This window comes from Pinus tabuliformis, chromosome Q, assembly GCF_031772625.1.
Source record: "Pinus tabuliformis cultivar Carrire ecotype Pingquan chromosome Q, CPIR1, whole genome shotgun sequence".
NCBI lineage: Eukaryota > Viridiplantae > Streptophyta > Pinopsida > Pinales > Pinaceae > Pinus > Pinus tabuliformis.
In genome coordinates this window covers 464,073,517-464,092,450 of record NC_142296.1, presented here as the reverse complement: position 1 = coordinate 464,092,450, position 18,934 = coordinate 464,073,517, and the positions used below count along the sequence as shown (strand labels likewise).

The window sequence follows — 18,934 nt, the reverse complement described above, 5'->3', positions numbered from 1 at the left end:
TGAATACATTTATACATTCAAAATGTATTTTAAGCAACCAAAAATGACAATCTTGCTTGAGATTATATCGCCGGATTCTGCTGAAAAGAGCATTTCGTCTATAAGTTAGACTACGCCTTAATTAAAACATATGAGACTGACATTTAATTTAATTTAATTTTGTTTTTTTTTAATATTTCCCATGACACTTAAAAAATGGTGACATACAATGTTATATTACACCTACACATCTCCCCTATATTAAACTATAAAGCACTTCTTAACATACTTATATTTTATATTTATATATGTTTTAATTTAAATATTAATTAAAACATATAAAACTAACATTTATTTTAATTATTATTATTATTTCCATATATATTTTTTCAGATATTTAAAAAAATTGACCTACTCTTTTACGTTGGGTCTACACATCTCCTATGTATTAAATTGTAAATTATATTAGACACTCTGAAAATAACATATATAAATAATACGAATGCATATCTTAGATGTTCTACTGCTAATGCCACTTAAAAAAACTCAAATAAATGTGTTCCAAATGATTTGGGCATAGCATCAAAGTAATCATTCACATAAGATAATCAAAGCATAACATCAAACCAATCATTCACGTAAGAAGATCAAATAATTACATAAACGACCAATCAATAATGTAAAACCATAATGCTTTAAACCTTAAAAATCATGCTATGTTCTCATAGTACAAAGCCATCATTATCAAAATCATTATAAGATGGCTTATTTAGTAACTCTCCAACTTTATTAAATTCAATATTGATGCATTTAAATTTTTTTTAGGGTTGTTCTCCTGCAAGTAGGCGGGAAACACACCAGACGAGGGATAAGTATGTTGCTATGTCGCTCCTCAGCGTAAATTCATATATTAGCTTAACAAAATTTGAACGGAATCGAGGGTTTCTCTTGGAGCACTGACTCTGGGCACTATGCATTTCCAAAAGCTGCCGGAGGATCTATTAGAGATAATTTTCTGCAATCTCCCTCTCATTGATATCACTCGCTTTCGCTTAGTCTGTAAACACTGGAATTACATCTTAGCCTCTCTGCAATCACGCCATTATTCCACACTCGCAGAAAACGAGTGGGTCGCCCTCATAGACGACGAAAAGGTCTCGAACCGCAGATTCCTCGATCTCTACGCCCCTTCTTTGGATGGATTCTATAAATTGGATTTTTCATTCCTCCCTCCCCAATTCACAGTGCCAGTGGCAGCCTCAGGAGGACTACTGTGTGTCGCAACACCAGTCAGTGAGTCAGAGACCAGCACAGAAGACAGTGGGTCAGAGACCACCAATATCCTCTGCATCTGCAATCCCTTAACCAGGAAGTTCAGAATCCTCCCTTCCTTCCGTGACCTCATTTGCTCTCCTGTTACTTTCATGATTGAAGATCCAGAGTCCGAGTCTCACATGTTTTTAATAATTGCCGAAGGCATTCAGGCTCGTTACCTTCCATGCAATGGCCGTTGGATTAGAAAAGGCTGCGAACTCGACAGGCCTAGAAGCCCTGTGATGGCTTCCGACGGCGTGATATATGGGATTGAAGATGTGGGTACTGTCTGGCATCCCATTTTCAGGCTTTCTATGTTTGACATGTATGATGTGTGTGCAGGATTCTGGGTTCCTGTTCGAGGTAACGGCTGGTCTGGTGAGATCACTGATATTCTTAAGGAACCTCGGCTTGCCAGGGGCAGAGAGGGCTGCTTGTTATTGGCAGCAGGTCTGAGATCATCGCCGTCGTTGGATTCGGCTTGTGAAACATTTGTGATTTTGGAGCTTCATCTCGATACTCTTGACTGGTACGAGGCTGCGAAGATGCCCATGGAGTTCTTCCAACACTTTGATGCCAGAGGTGACTTCAATATATTTGGTGGGATCGAAAGGGTTTATTTCTCGAGCAAAAGTCTGGGCCCGGAGAGATTGGTGTTTTGGGATTTTTCAGGTGGTGAAACCGAGTGTTGGAGTTGGCTCAATATTCCTTTTGAGGGGAGGAATGTAATTTCAAGAGCAATTCCATTTGAATTCTTTCTGAATGCTGTGCCCTGAATAAACGTGAGTGAACTCTTTTCTTTTGCTGTTATTTTATTTTCAATGAAAATTTAAGGTATTGTGCCGATGAGATTATTCCAATGTGTAACTGGGATTTGAGGGATTTGAGATCACGTATTCACAGGTCTAAAATAACAACAATCTGATTGCTGTTTTTTTATGGTTTTTGTTTTTCCCGATATTTTCCTTTTTACTGTAATTTCTATGTTACAGGGAAGTAGAGAAGGTTCTTGATATTGGTTGGATTTCTTTTCATTGTAGAAGCGAAAGGTTTTATATGAGCCAAAGTAAGGTCCTGGTCTGGTTGCTCCTTTCAGTTATACAGCCAAGACTAGAAATCATATAAACCACACAACCAAGGCTGCGGTTTACATCCAAAACAGAGCACACAGCAACCATTGTAAGCTTGCGCTCAGAATTAGAAGGCAAGCACACAATTTATGGGGAGAATTCTCAAATTATCACCCCTAGTTTCTATAAGCCTTAATACTTATGAATGGCACAATTAGTGCTTCAAGTGGCTTCCTATTACCTCTCGTGTTCAGTCAGGCTGGGACTAATTATGAATTGCACAATTAGTGCTTCAAGTGGCTTCCTATTATCTCTCTTGTGTTCACTCAGGCTGGGACTAATTATGAATTGCACAATTAGCGCTTCAAGTGGCTTCCTATTATAAAATGTTAGTCCCAGCCCGACTAAACACGAGAGATAAGCGTATTATATATATATATTGCATAATCGCTATCGGAATTAAATCAGCGTGGGAAAAAATCAGAAAAAATTGTAAAAATCGGGAAAAAATAGGCCATATTAAAAAAATATAAAAAAGTTTTTGTTTGTTTGTTTGTTTTTTTTTTTTTTCAAAATTTTAAGTATTTAAAGCATCCATAATTTTTTGACGATTTTTATGATTTTTTTCAAAAATGAAAAAATCACCAATTAAATCGGCTGATTAAATTGCCATGCCGAAAAAATCGTGATTTAATCGCGATTTTCACAACATTGATATATATATATATATATATATGTATTGGACTTCTCATGACTCTATATATATCTATCTATTTTGAACTTGTCATGACTGTTTGTGTTTTATATATATATATATATATATATATATATATATATCTTGGAAGTTTCATGACTGTTTGTGTTTATGTGAGGCTTTTAGCCTTCCTCTCAAGTGAATTATACAATTTCACATAATCCCTGGGCCCCAAGGATTACTTTTCCAACATTCCCTTTCTTAATCCAAAAGGGTGTATAAGGGTGTATGTGAGTCCAAAAAGAGAGCTGAAATATAGAAGTGGATAGCATCCAATGGTTGGATGTGCTCTCTAAATCTAGTGGTTTAAGCAAGACCAAAAACCAAATGGGGTAGTAGAATCCAGAGTCTTCTATTGGTGGTGGTTTAAGGCTAGTCACCAATTCTAGAATTTGGCTCGAAGTATTTTTTGGAACAATTTTGAATATGGCTAGAAGGATTAGTCTTTTGCGAAATAAAAGTGCTATGTGATGATGGTTTAAATATAATCACAACCTATCGTCTAGCAGAAGCGGTAAGTTTTCTACTGTGTGGTGGTTTAAGGAGGACCACAAACCAAATATTTCTCATGGAACACGAGTTTATCTCTTGCCACAACTCTGACTCTGGCTTTGGCTAACTCTAGCTATAGGCTCTACCTGTAGGATTTGATTTTGGCCATGGCTCAGGCTTGCTTGATGTGACTTTGAAGCCAGTGGTTGACTATTAATTTATCCCTTGTTAGATACAAGGTGAGAAGATGAAAATTCTCACCATTGCAAGATGTGTCAATATAGGACAATGAGCTTTGCAACATTACTGATATATTTTCTTGGTTGTTGAAGACCATTGCCAATAAGCTATTCATCGAAGGCAAATATTTTCTCTTGTAGGAGTCTTGTGTCTGGAACATTTGTTTGAATGATGAGTATGTTTTCCATAATGCTCACAAGGGTGAAGTTGAAAACATTGATATTTCATGTGGCCAACTTGATCATAATGTTGGCATTTGATACTCTGAAGCTGATGTGGAGCAAGTGAAGATGAGCTGTGTTGGAGAAACCCAACACTCCGAAACTTGATTGGTTTGAATTAGTTTAGAATGGGCAAGGTCATTTCCTTTTCCTATCCAAGACCGGTTTTGTGCTTGTAGTTAATGATTTCTTTCCAAGGTCTAATGGCGAGCTTATGAAGTGCAAGTGGAAATTTTGCATCTACATTTGAATACGCTCTTGAAGTAGCGTCATTAATTTGATCACGTGTTGACTGTTGATGGGAATCAATCTCAAATAAAGAACTGTTCTAACAAGAACTAGTTTAGAGTATTGATTCCTTTACTATAGTTCATCTTGTTGGAGTTGTCATTCGAGTTGGAGAAACTCAATTTTATTTTGTGCATCTTATAAATAGGTTCGAACATCTGTGAGAATGAACTTGTGGATTTTAACTATATCATCAATAGTAAAGAGTATAAAAGTATTCAGAAACTCCAATAATCCATCAATTTTTGCTTTTTTCTTAACAACTCATGCAAATGAATGGGGTTGACTTCAATCGAAGATGCAATCATTTAAAATGCAATTTTCTAATGACTCTGATCTACTTAATGCCCTTAAAGGCCTTGGAAAACAATTTGAATAAATTTACATAAAGATCGAACAACCTTACTTCAAAATTGAGAGAGGAAGGTGATTTGTTGTTGATAGTTCAAATCATGTTAAGGCAATTAAGAGACCACTTGAACATCTCGCTCTGCAGCGGCTTTTCACATTCTCTTGCTCCACCTTGGCTTTGATTTTCTTGGAGTTGGTTGTACCTATATGATTGCTTTACCAAAAATGATCATTGCCAGATCTTGTTCACCATCAAATAATAATTACTTTCCTTCACTATTGTGTTCTTAGGTTTTGGAATAGATACCTTTTTCACTTCCTTAAATATTATCTTTCAACATAGACAATGCACTGAAATTTGCAATAACCGATTCCAACTCTTGTGTTGTGATAGCGCTACAATCAATTTATTTGATAACAATACTAGACAAAGGTAAAATGCCGACTATTGGACACAACATTTTTCTTCACCTTTGCAAACCTCATGCTTAAACCCTACATTCTACAAACCCTAGTCCCCTTTTTTATCATCTGCAAATTGTTTATTGTTCCAGTTTGAAAGTTGGAAATTGGAGGGAATGGCGCATAATTCAGAGATGTATAACAACAACATCCATATGGAAATCGATATACGAGGGGGTTTAAGACTAGTAGGGACAAATTACGCAGGGTTGTCAAAAACACTTCGATAGATTGCAAGCCTTGTGGTGAACACAATGTTGCTTATTTCAGTTTTTATGCCCATGTTGGGATTCATAAAGAAATGATCAAAGATTGTGTATGCACTGAAACATATATAGGTGTCATATTGCAACATTGAAATGCTATTCAAGGCAAAATTGTGGATGTTGGATGTGGCATAGGAATACTACCTATATTTTGTGCATTAGTTGGTGCTATAAAGGTTTATGTGGTTAATGCAAGTGACATAGCAATGTAGGGAACACAAGTTTTTAAAGCAATAACTTATATGGGAATATCATGATAGTTCATAGGAGAGTGGATCAATTGTGTTTCAACCTCTCAATCTGCTGTACTTTGACCTCCGTGACAAAGGAGAAACCGACCTTTGGCTAATAATACAAAAATCTGACCACCACATGGCTCAATGCCTTGAATCTCAATTCTCTTCCTTTTCCTCATCCCGTTGATGATAGCTTGCTTTGCTTGCTCTTAGTGGCTTTGATACCATGGTTAGGTTGAGCTTGACTAAGCACCAAAGAAAAATAAGCGTGAGATACATATTATTAACATGATATACATATAAATGCAAATCGTAATGACCCTTTGTTTCTTATTCCAAAGGTCTCTTGGACTTTTCATGATTGTTTGTGTTGAATTGAGGCTTTTTGTCTTCCTCTCAAGTGAATGATACAATTTCACATAATCCCCTAAGGATTACATTTCCAACATTAAAAACAAGGCCCTTTGGTTGCAGGGTTAGATGTGCATTACACTTACGTAATTTACAAAAAACATTAAAATTTGCTTGTTCCTTTTTCAGCGAGTGGCCCAGGTTTCTTTGCTATCCCTATTTCTTCTTTTATATCTTTTGTTTTCTTTATTCTTCAATAATCTTATTCTTCCTCTGTCTCTCGCCTTGCCTTTCTATACATTCCCCACATCAATAAAAGAAAAACCTATTGCAATTGGAAATTACTACGTGCCATTAGGAATTCAGCTTGTCATAATATTAAATGTTGCTTCCATAATTTCCATGGAGGGCAGGTTCGTAAGTGATCACATTAAAATGGTGATAAGATATCCTTGAGTGAGTATTAATTGATAGATGAGGAGGTAGATTGGAGAGGATGGAGAGAGTTTGACAAGGTTCTCCCAAAAGAATCTTTGCCCAAAACATAAATGCCATGGATAGAATTGTGTCGTTCATGAGAAATAAAACAATGGTTGAGATTTCATCAATGTTTTCCCTGTGCCAAACACTACATAAAGAATCTTCACCCATGGGGTTCTCCCAAAATAATCTCGGCCCAAAACATAAATGCCATGGAGAGAATTGGGTTGTTCATGACAAATAAACCAATGGTTGGGATTTCATCAAGGCTTCCCCTTGTGCCAAACACTATAAAAAACATATGCTATCAGATTGATTTATTAATGTTCAAACAAATGATGATGTTGTGGTGGCCCAACCATGCTGTTGTAGTGTATTTTCGGTGATAGGGAAAGGAATGGTGGGTATTGTGTAGTTGCTTTAGTATTAGTCTCCTCTAGTAAAAATAAGAGTGAGATCTTTCTCACAAGATTGGTAAAACAACCATGTGAAGGTTGAGTGATCCACTCCAGCTTTACTTTTGAGATCCAAGTGGCTTTTGTCAAGCTTTTATCTTTCCAACAAATTAAATACATTTGTTTTTTGACTTCTCATTCTTCTTGCAATCCTCTAGGATCTTTGCAATTTCTTCTTTCTCTCACTCGCTAGTCTACTCTCTCCAATCCACCACATTATTATCTTTATCTACTATCCTTTATGAAATTCATACAAGTTTGCAACATTAAGTTTGGGTGAAATATCTAACTGTGCAAGCAGCTCCAACACACATGCATTATTAAAGATTTTCTTCAAGATTTTCCAGGGACCAATTCTCTTTCATCTTCAATTTATTATAGGTGTCCTTGGCAACTAGGGCCAAACTCCATGTGGGTCATCTTATTAATGGAAGCTGATATTTTTCTTGGATCCCTCTCATCGAGAGGTGTAGGATTGATCTAAAGATCATCCGATTCCGATAAGTATTCATGGAGATATGAATTTATTTGTGTTATGGGACAATTTGTCAAGGTCGGCCAACAACCAAATAAACCCCACTTGTGCTCAACGTTTTAGTATAAATAGAGGTGGTCTTCAAGTCATTTCAACACACTTGGGATGTCTTCCTCTCTACTTGTCTTTGGGTTTTAGTAGGAGGAGAAATCCTAAGGGATAACGCTGCCCTAATCCAGAGGGCAGAAGCCGGAATTGCCGGAACTGGTTGGCACTGCGGGAATTGCTGGAATTATCAGAACTGCGGGGAAAAGCCGAAACTGTTAGGAAAAGCCGGAATTGTCGGAACTGTCGGGAATAGCCGGAATTGTCGGCACTGCGGGGAATAGCCAGAATTGCCGGAACTATTGGAACAGCCAGAGCATCTGTCTCCGAAGGAGAGTAGCATGCAAGGGACAACTAACTAACATTGGGACAGTTGTATGGTATTTAGTGGCAAATACACCAAGCATGCAATGTTACAGCTAGCATGCAAGGGACAGTTAGCATGCAACAGCAAGCATGCAAAGGACAACAAGCATGCTAGGGACAACAAGCAAGCTAGGGACAACAAGCAAGCAAGATGCAGCCAACACATAGGTCAGTATGGCAACATGGTGCAGCAATGGCACATAATGCAATACAATGATGGGTACAGTCATGATTAATGAAGCGTGATGAGATGCAGCATAGTGATGATGGGTGCAGCATGGTGCAGCGCGGTGAGGTGCAACATGATGACGAAATGCAACACAACAATAGGTGAAGGAGTCACCTTGGAGAATCAGTTGAAGCAGCATGTCTTCAACTGATCTCATGTATCATCTTCTTAGAGATGATCTATGCTCTTATCTAGATAAGTCAAAGTGTTGACTTCTGTTGTAAACGTACTATCTCTCTCTCTGTGCTGAACTATTGAAGAACATATAAGAAGAATTGATCAAGGGTTTCCCCACATTGGGGGTTGTCCTTGGCTAGCGCCACATCTTGTGTCCTCTTGTTTTGGCTTGTCTTCTGTGATTTATGTTTATGTCCTATCTGCAGTTTACTTTAATGCTGATGTGATTGCTAATCTGGAAAAGATATTGAGCTAACTGTGAAAATTGAAATAAATTGCTCTAAGCATAGAACATACCTAAAATTAACATGGTATCAGAGCTAAGGTGAAGGCAATGCCCAAGCAAGAGTGAAAGAGCAATCATCGAAGACAGTTGGGAAAGAAAAAAAGGATCAATGGATTCCTCATCCCTCTTCAAATTCACTAAGGGTGAAGTCGAAGCAGAGAATATTATCAGAATGGCGTAGCAGAAGTTTTTGATGGCCTACCTAAAGATCACTTCAATGGGAAGTTCGGATCTAAGGGTGGAAGGAAAGGCAGATGCCTTGGTTGTAATAAGTTCGGCCATTATGCGAAGGAGTGTCTGAGGTAGGGACACATCACTTGATGATGATAACAATCATTCCAGGGACATCTTCAATGATCAGAGGAATGACAGGTAATGCAGGTCATCAAGGAAACGACCGACTCTTCAGAGAAAGCAAGGAACCCCAAGTATGAAGAATCAAATGTTGTTTCTGATAAGATAAAGAAGCGTTATCTTGTATTGGCCCTTTCCTTCAGATTCTTTGGGAATCTGGCTTATTGATCATAGTGCTTCAAGGCACCTCGTCGAATAGAAGGGTGCTCTCTTGAATTTGGTAGAGACGGAAACAACTGTAGGATTATACTTGGAGTCGATGCCACCTATCCTGGAAAGGGTGTAGGGAATGTTACCCCTCAATTGAATGAGGGTAACTCTATTCATTTACAAGAATCTGTTTTATGTACCTAATCGCAAAAAGAACCTAGTGTCCATCTCGGAAATGGAAGTCAAAGGTTTCAAGGTGGCATTCATCGATGGAAAGGTACGTGTTAAAAAATAGAATTTTCAAAGATGCTTTTTCTCATGGGTTCAGGGTTGGCTATTTGTATCAAGTTGCAAGATGGTCCATTGGGGATCATGTCAATTGACATATCTTATCTATAGCATCGGAGGTCTACTTATTATGGGACCCTACCCGATGTGAGTCAAATGGTGACAGGGATGCCTGAATTCAAGAAGAGCATGAAGGTACATGTCTGAGATGTACCGAATGAAAATCTTACGAGGGGATCATTCCCCTCATGTAGTAGGTCCATAGATTTGGAACAACCCGAGGGGTTTGAGATTCATGATTGGGAATCTCATGTATACAGGTGAAAGAAAGCCCTCTATGGCTTGAAGAAAAACACCCCGGGCCTAATATGAGAGGATTGATAGCTGTCTGATGAAGCTGAGATTCACTAAAAGTGAAGCCGATCCAAACCATTGTTTGAAGGTTGTGGATGATAGACCTCTCATATTGGCACCTTCTGAGAAACAACCTATTTCTGACAGGTGTAGACCCTCTCACTTGCAGAAGTAAGAGGGAGTTGGATTCCAGATATGGAATGGTAAACTGCAAGCCTGTGACTACCTCGAGGATCTTAACTTTCAAAAGTTATATGGTGGTGATGCTGGACCAGATTTGGGAAATGCCTCTGAGTTTCATAAACTCATTTGCATTGATGTTCTTGGTGAACTTCTATCCGGACATATGTTTTGTAGTTAGCATGGTGAGCTCATATTTGGTTGAGCCTCACTGGATTGGTGCCAAGAATCTTCTGAGATATCTTCGAGGCACAATCTCTCATGGATTGAGATACACTGCCGGAAATATGAAGCTGCATGATTATTCGAATGCTGATTGGGCAGGCAGTGTGGAGGATCACTAGAGCACTTCTCAGTGCTGGTTCTCTTTGGATTCTGCTTCGATATCATGGATGAGCAGGAAGCAGAAGTCGGTTGCTATAAGCACCGCCAAGACCGAATACATAGCTACGAGTATGATCTCGTGTGAAGTTGCATGGTTGCAGAAGCTCTTAAGTGAGCTGTTTGTACATATGATGAATACCACTGTGATTCTCTGTGACAACCAGAGGGGGGATTCAATTATTGAGGAATCCCGTATTCGATGATTGCTCCAGCAAATAGACATCAGATACTGCCTTATTTGGGATATGGTAAGTCGATGAGCGAGGAGGCTCCATTGCATTGAGACTGATGTACAGGTCGCAGACATTTTGTCAAAGCCCCGGGGAAAGGTCAAATATGTGACTTTCCCGAACGACTTGGAGTCGTTGAGAGACCGCCTTATAAGGGTCCTCCATGTTGCATGCATTGAGCTCTGGGAGCTCTAGGGGGCTTGGGGTACTTACTGGAGCAACATATGACCACAGGGCGACTCACCCTCCCCTGGTGGTGCGCTATGTACAGGATGATAGGTTCAACCTTCCCTTGTGATACCCTGTGGCAATTGTGAAACAAGATGATTAGTTCTCCTGTGGGTCGGGATGATTAGTTCTCCCGTGGCAACTGTGAAATAGGATGATTAGTTCTACTGTGGGCCAGGATGATTAGTTCTCCCGTGGCAACTGTGGAACAGGATGATTAGTTCTCTTGTGGGCCGGGATGATTAGTTCTCCCATGGCGACTGTGGGGCAGGATGATTCGTTCTCCTGTGGACAAGATGATTAGTTCTCCTGTCGAGGCATCCTACCCATGTAGTCTGGGACTCATGGGAAGTTCCTCTCATTTGATCAATGAGCAAGGAAATGGGGTTAGGGACCATAGTAGTACTATTGATGGACGCATCTATGTATCTACCGTACTCCTTATTCTAGGATGACCTCCATTGATCTGGGATTGATGAAATTGATCTGGGATCAGTATGAGTGGTTTGAGACACTCTCTTGTGATATTGATCTGGGATCAATAAAACTGACTTCGTGCCAGTAATAGTGATGTGACGCACTCTCTTAAGATGAAACTGACTTCGGGTCAGTAGAGAATGGTATGAGACATTCTCGATCAATTCTTCTTCTTCATGGTTCAACAGAGTAGAGTATAGCAGAGTTCAGCAGAGCAGAGCAATGCAGGGCACTGATGGCAGAGATAGTACAGTCGGACATATGGATCAACGGATGGAGTTCTCCCTAGTTGAGAGGGAGTGTTAAAATTGGCAACTAGGGCCAAACTCCATGTGGGTCATCTTATTAATGGAAGCTGATATTTTTCTTGTATCCCTCTCATCGAGAGGTGTAGGATTGATCTAAAGATCATCCGATTTCGATAAGTATTCATGGAGATATGAATTTATTTGTGTTATTGGACAATTCGTCAAAGTCGGCCAGCAACCAAATAAACCCCACTTGTGCTCAACGTTTTAGTATAAATAGAGGTGGTCTTCGAGTCATTTCAACACACTTGGGATCTCTTCCTCTCTACTTGTCTTTGGGTTTTAGTAGGAGGAGAGATCCTAAGGGATAACGCTGCCCTAATCCAGAGGGCAGAAGTCGGAACTGCCGGAATTGCCGGATTTGCCGGGAACAGCCGGAACTGTTGGGAAAAGTCGGAACTGCCGCGGAATTGCCAGAACTGTCGAAATTTCCGGGATTGCCGGAACTATCGGGAAAAGTCGAAACTGCCGGGAAAAGCCGGAATTGTCGGAATTGCTGGGAATAGCTGGAATTGTCGGAATTGCCGGGAACTGACGGAACAACCAGAGCATCTGTCTCCGAAGGAGAGTAGCATGCAAGGGACAACTAACTAACATTGGGACAGTTGTATGGTACTTAGCATCGAATACACCAAGCATGCAATGTTACAGCTAGCATGCAAGGGATAGTTAGCATGCAACAACAAGCATGCAAAGGACAACAAGCATGCTAGGGACAACAAGCAAGCAAGATGCAGCCAACACATAGGTCAGTATGGCAACATGGTGCAGCAATGGCACATAATGCAGTACAGTGATGGGTACAGTCATGATTAATGAAGCATGATGAGATGCAACATAGTGATGATGGGTGCAACATGGTGTAGCGCAGTGAGGTGCAACATGATGACGAAATGCAACACAACGATAGGTGAAGGAGTCACCTTGGAGAATCAGTTGAAGCAACATGTCTTCAACTGATCTCATGTATCATCTTCTTAGAGATGATCTATGCTCTTATCTAGATAAGTCAAAGTGTTGACTTCTATTGTAAACGTACTATCTCTCTCTCTCTGCTGAACTATTGAAGAACATATAAGAAAAATAGATCAAGGGTTTCCCCACATTAGGGTTTGTCCCTAGCTAGCGCCACATCTTGTGTCCTCTCTTCTTGGCTTGTCTTTTGCGATTTATGTTTATGTTCTATCTGCAGTTTACTTTAACGCTGATGTGATTGCTAATCTGGAAAAGATATTGAGCTAACTGTGAAAATTGAAATAAATTGCTCTAAGCATAGAACATACCTAATATTAACATTTCTTAAATGGGCCAAGACTAAATCTCCATTTTTTAAAATCTCTTTTGTGTCCTTTTAACATCAACTCTTTGCTTCTATTGTTCGTTTCTCTTTTGCAATTGGTTTTGCACTTGCTCAAGAACTTTTTTCATGTGTTGTACAAAAAACATTTTATTTGCTTGTCAATTTTCCAAACCCTAAGTAACTGCTATCCTATGTTTTTTAATTAAATAAATCATATTTTGAATTTTTTCAATAATAGAATTAATTTTTGAACATGCAACAATCACATATATAGCTAAAAAATAAATAGCGGAAACAAAATAATATTTTATTAGGTACACAAATTTTTGTCCTTCAAATTAGCTTATCATAATGATCAAAACTTACAAGGACACTTCAAAACTGAAACTTCAAAACTAAGGTTTTTAGCTTGCTGAAAGAGAAAATTGTTGAAACCAATTTGAGAAACTATGGTACAGTCTTATTTGTATGAGTGCATGGATTTGTATGGAACAATATGGAAATGTATGGAAAAGTTTGTATGACTATACAAATTTTGTCGCAGATCCAATCTTGGCCTGCTAAAATGCTTTCCTATTGGTCTTTCTCCTTTACACCGTTCTTCCTCTACCTTCACTGAGTTTTATCACCTTTTGACAATTTGTTTTTTGTGAAGAATGGATGTGTTTTTACGCTCTACGTTTTTTTGAGTTCAATACCAAAACCTAATCTCATGATGAGATCAACAGTTGAGATTAAATCTAATCACTAGTGTATTTAAAATACACTTTATTAGATTCAAACAACTTAGTAAATGATTTCTACTAAATGTGTTGAATTTACAAAAGTAGATTTTACTTGAATGACTTTCCACACGTTTGACACTAAATCTATGTGGAAGTTCCGATTCAAGCTACAAACATGAGCACTTCATCTTATTGAGGAAGGAATTTTGCAACAATCCAAGCCTCTCTTCGAAGGCTTCAACTTCCCTTTTATTGAGGGCTTGGTTATAATATTATCTACCTATTGATTCGTGGGCATATACTAGTGTTTCACAACTCCCTTCTGAATCTTGTTTTTTATGAAGTTATACTTGATCTCTATGTGCTTGGACCAATCATGAAATACAAGACTCTCAGAGTTTGATACATCTGATTATCATAGTGGATCATCTTAGGTCAACTTCTAATTGAATAAACGTACAAGTAGATTGCAGAGCCATATGGCCTTACAACTAGTTGTACTAGTTGCCATATACTCTGACTTTGTTGAACTAAACGCTGTAAAAGTTTGCTTCCTGCTAAATCAAGATATCATCGCTAATCCCAAACTAAAGTAGTACCCCAAGGTGATCTTCTTGTCTTTTGCACTGCTTGACTCCTGCAACTTCACCTCACCATTTCCAAGATATCTTAGACCATACTTTACTATGCTCCTCAAATACCTAAGCACATGTTTTGTTGCTACCCAATGCCACTATCTCGACTTTACCATGAATTGACTCAAGGTCTTCGTTGCAAAATATATGTCTGGTATGGTGTTGACCAAATACATCAAGGAACCTATTAGCTGCTTGTACAACATGGGATTCACCAACTCTGAATATGAAGTTGTTATCTTCTTCATATTGGTGATTATGGGTGTGGCCATAGGTTTGCAATCCTCCATCCAGAATCTCTTCAGGATCTCAATTGCATACTTACCCTGTCTTCGAAAAATCTCCCTTGGTTTCTACCAAACCCCTAAACCCAAGTAGTGCATCATATCAATATCCTTCATCTAGAACTCAATTGCCATATTTGCTTTGCACCTTGCAATGAGCTTCTCTGCACTTAAATAAACAAGTCATCTACATATAGCGTCATCTACATATAGCACCAAAATAAGCATATCACTCCCACCAATTATATAATAGAAGTTAATTGAAGCCAATGCTTAATGAATATCCATCGATCCTGCAATACCATGCTCTTGGCACCTACTTGAGTTCATACAAGGCTTTCTTAAGCCTGTAAACATGAGACTCCTTCCATGTACGTCAAAGCCCTAAGGTTGTTCTATGTATGCTTCTTGCTTAATGATCCCATTAGGGAAAGTTGTCTTCACATCCATCTGATGTATCCTCCATTCCATAATTGAAACTATAGATATAACTGCTTTAATGGAAGTGTGCTTGACAACTAGAGCAAAAGTATCCTCATAGTCCACTCCTTATTTATGGGAGAATGCTCTTGCCACAAACCTCACTTTGAACTTCTCAATGCTTCCATTTGCAACAACGTGCTTGATCTTGTAGAGCCACTTGGAACTCACAATTGATTTCCCTCTTGGACTAGGCACTATGTCCCAAACATCATGCTTCATTATGGAGGTGTACTCCTTCACTATGGCATCTCGCCATACTTGTTGGTTTACTGCGTCCAAAAAATTGGAGGGCTCAAAATCAATGATGCTGCTCATCATTACCACATAGTTGGGAAACTTCTTTGGAGGTCTTCTTTCTCCTAATTGTACTCTTAGGAGCCTCAACATTCTCTTTAGCATCCTTCAATGTCTATGCGAACCATCAAGGTCTCTTGACAAAACTGGAAGGGGCTAATGTCTGGTGTCTTTGGTGACCCTATCTCAACCTTTGGAGCTTCTTGCTCCTCATTCTCTATCACTAGAATGGACTCGTGTGACTTCTTGGATGCAAAATCTTCCTCAAACTTTACATCCCTACTTACTTTGTCTTCCGTTTCTTTGGAATATAGACCCTGCATGCCTTTGAAGTCTTACTATAACCCACAAATAAACCTTTCTCGCTGGAGGGCTCCAACTTGGTCCGCTTTTCTATAGGCACGTGGATGTAGATTAGACAAAAAAAAGATGTGAAAATGACTCACCTTTGGCATTCACAATAGTGAATGCTTCCTTTGGTGTCATATCCCCCAATATCACGTGGGGACACCTATTTAGGTCGTTGTGTTGCATGCTTTTGCCAAAAAAAAACATTTGTAGGCCTTGGTCATGAATCATGTCCTTAGTAGCCCCTATGATGGATTGATTCTTTTGTTTAACAATCCCATTTTGTTGTGGGTTTTATGGAACTGTTGGCTCCATCTTGATTCTTGCGTCCTTAATCCTTGAACTCATTGGAGGTGTACTCACCCCATTGTTTGATCTCAAAACCTTGATCTTGTTCCCTATTTGTTTCTCAACAAGAGCTTTGAACTCTTGAAACTTGTCAAAGACTTCATCTTTTGTCTTTAAGAAGTAGATCCATGTCTTGTGAGAGAAGTCATCAATGAAGGAAACATAGTACATGCTCCCTATGATTGATGCTACTGACATCAATCCACATACATCTAAATGCACTAGGTCTAGCATTCCTTAAGACTTGTGCTTGTTGCTTGGGAAAGAAGCCTTGTTATTCTTGCCAAGGGTGCATTGTTCACATATTTCTCATTGCTCAATTTTGAACTTTGGAAGACCCATGCCTATCTCCCTTGGAATAGGCAACACTTTGTAATGTAGATGCTTCATACTCTTGTACCATAACTCACATAGGTTTTTTTTTGTTATGAACTAGGTCTTGAACATGTTCGCCTGTAACTTGTACTAGTTGCCTTCGCTAACCTTGATCACTTGTGTTGCTTTTGGGTTAGATTCCTCTAGCTTGATATGGGCTTATTGATTCTTGAACTCTATTGCATAATCCTTATCCTTCATAATTGAAATTGAAAGCAAATTTTTCTTGAGACCTGGAACACATAAAACATCATCAAAGTCTAAACAAATACATTATTGGAGTTGGAAGGGAATGGTGACCCAAGCATGAAACCCAAAAGGATAAGGATCCTAAAAAGCTTTTTAGGATCCATCTTCAAACATTTTTGAGAAATTACAAGGTACATATAAACTAACTCCTCCTTCATAAATGTATATTTCAGCAAATTTATCAGTAATCTCTCTTGCTTTAGCCTTGTTAACACTTATATTAAATGCTTCATATGTTCCTTTTTGTTTTATTGAAAAACATATCATCTAAGTAAACAACAACAAAATTGCTTGGGTACAATTTTAACACTGTTCATCAATCTCATAAAGGTACTTGGAGCATTTATCAAAACAAATAGCATGATTAGGCATTCATAAGGTCCTTCTTTAGTCTTAAAAGCAATATTCCATTCATTTCCTTCGTGAATTGTAATATGATGATACCCACTCTACAAATTTATCTTGGTAAAATATTTTGCTCCACGTAGACAATCTATCTAGTCGTCCATCCTACGCAAAGGGAATCTGTATTTGATTGTAATCCTATTAATAGCATCAAAACCAATTGTTGAATTTTCCTTAAGCCCTAGATCTAGTTTGAGGCTAATAACGCACACAAACACACTAGAAACCCTCAATTTACAAGCACTTTGCACAACAAAAATGTAACAACTGTGAAATCAATTAAGTACATAGAGATTTGAGCCCAAAGCTCGATTATTTTATTAGTCCATTAATAAATGAATCATGGGGCTCTCGTACCAGGGATCATGGCCCTCGATCACTAGTACAACTAGTATACATAGTATACAAAACTAGGGCTTGCGATCTGCTTCTTCAGATCTGCAATCTGCCCAAAAAGACAAGAACAAATACACATGACGTACTTGTTGAAGATATCCTTTTACCACCAACCCTTTTGTTAGAAAATTAGAAAGATTCTCTTATATTGATAATTACTTGTGATATTCTTGTAGTCTTATTAACTTTATTTATGTTCTTTTCATCAAGCAATCATCAAATCAAAACATGAAGATCAATGACACTAGATATACGCACTCAACTAGGGCTAAAACCCCTTTATAGGGAAAAACCCAATCAAACTCTTCCACTAGCAGATTCAAATCAAATTTGAGACAATCCAAGACCTTAGACTAGACCAAAAGGCCTTCTCCTCCACCAAGTCAGCGCTTAAATTGTCCTTCCAAACTTCAAAGATCAATTGCAACAATATTGCATCACTACTGCTTCAATATTGCATTTAAGACAAAATTTCAGCCCCACTTCTTCAAAATTTGGTCCCAGCTTCAAGTTTGCAACATCGACCCTCTTGTAGCTTCAAAATTTCGCACGTGTGAATAACAAGAGAGAGAGAATGGTCTCCAAACTTCTTCGCTAGGGTTTCCTCTTCTTTGCTAGGGTTTTTCTCCTTCTTCCTTGAATTTTGCACCCTCTTTCCTTCTCCAACAATTGCAGATCGAACTTCTTGATTGATGCTCCAAATGAGGTCGAATAGCTGCCAATATATAGTGAATCTGTGAGGTTGAATTCCCTTGATGAGGTTGACTTGTCCTTTCTCGAGGCCGACTTGGTGGAGGAGGCCTAAATGACCTAATTTATATCAAAATAAATTTCTTTCTTGATATATAAAGCCCAAGAAGGGTCTTTTACATGATGACATGGACAAGGACTCTTGACATAAAATAAAATAAAATAATGGAGGCCTTGACTTAGAAATAAAATAATAAAGCACGAAATCCATGCCTAAATAAATAATTAAGCATGAAACCCATGCTAAATAAATGATTTTCCTTTCATAATAAATTTTGTTTTCATTGACAAATACATTACATCATTACTCAAATAAAATTATGAAGACCGACACTAGTTACATTCTTCAACACTCCCTCTTAACTAGGGAGATATTCATAATTACATATATATAGAGGTACACAAAATATCTCAAAATGATATGCTCTATGAAGAGTCACAACACATGCAGTGCTACATATTAGATACCTGACCAGGGTACACTAATCGGGTGGGACTAAGGTGTAATCAAGCTTTAGCCACTCTAGGTACCATCAGGGTTTTAATCTCTAACACCAACCCAGGGATCGAGGTGCATATCCAAGGTCAGAGCTCCAAGACCAACGCCACCCTCTCTACTTCGGGATCTAGACATCAACACATAGGCCATCTAGATGTCCTCCCAAGCATCTTGTCACCCTAAGGTGCTTTATCTCTCCTAATCAACTAAATCAAATATAAACTATCAATCCAAGCATGCTTCAAACGTTCAATCTTTTTACGGAGAAATCCTACACAACCAAAACCCCAATC

At 38.5% G+C, this 18,934-nt stretch overlaps 1 protein-coding gene across 1 annotated transcript in view; it reads left to right on the top strand.

The window, feature by feature from the left end:
• Nucleotides 1–792: 792 nt before the first annotated feature.
• LOC149220196 (SKP1-interacting partner 15-like) overlaps nucleotides 793–18,934 on the top strand; it is a 29,770-nt gene continuing 11,628 nt past the window's right edge. The window contains exon 1 of the mRNA XM_089382757.1: nucleotides 793–2,075. Coding sequence (XP_089238883.1) covers nucleotides 951–2,069 — 1,119 coding nt within the window. The 5' untranslated portion in view covers nucleotides 793–950 and the 3' untranslated portion in view covers nucleotides 2,070–2,075. The remainder of the gene's footprint in view (nucleotides 2,076–18,934) is intronic.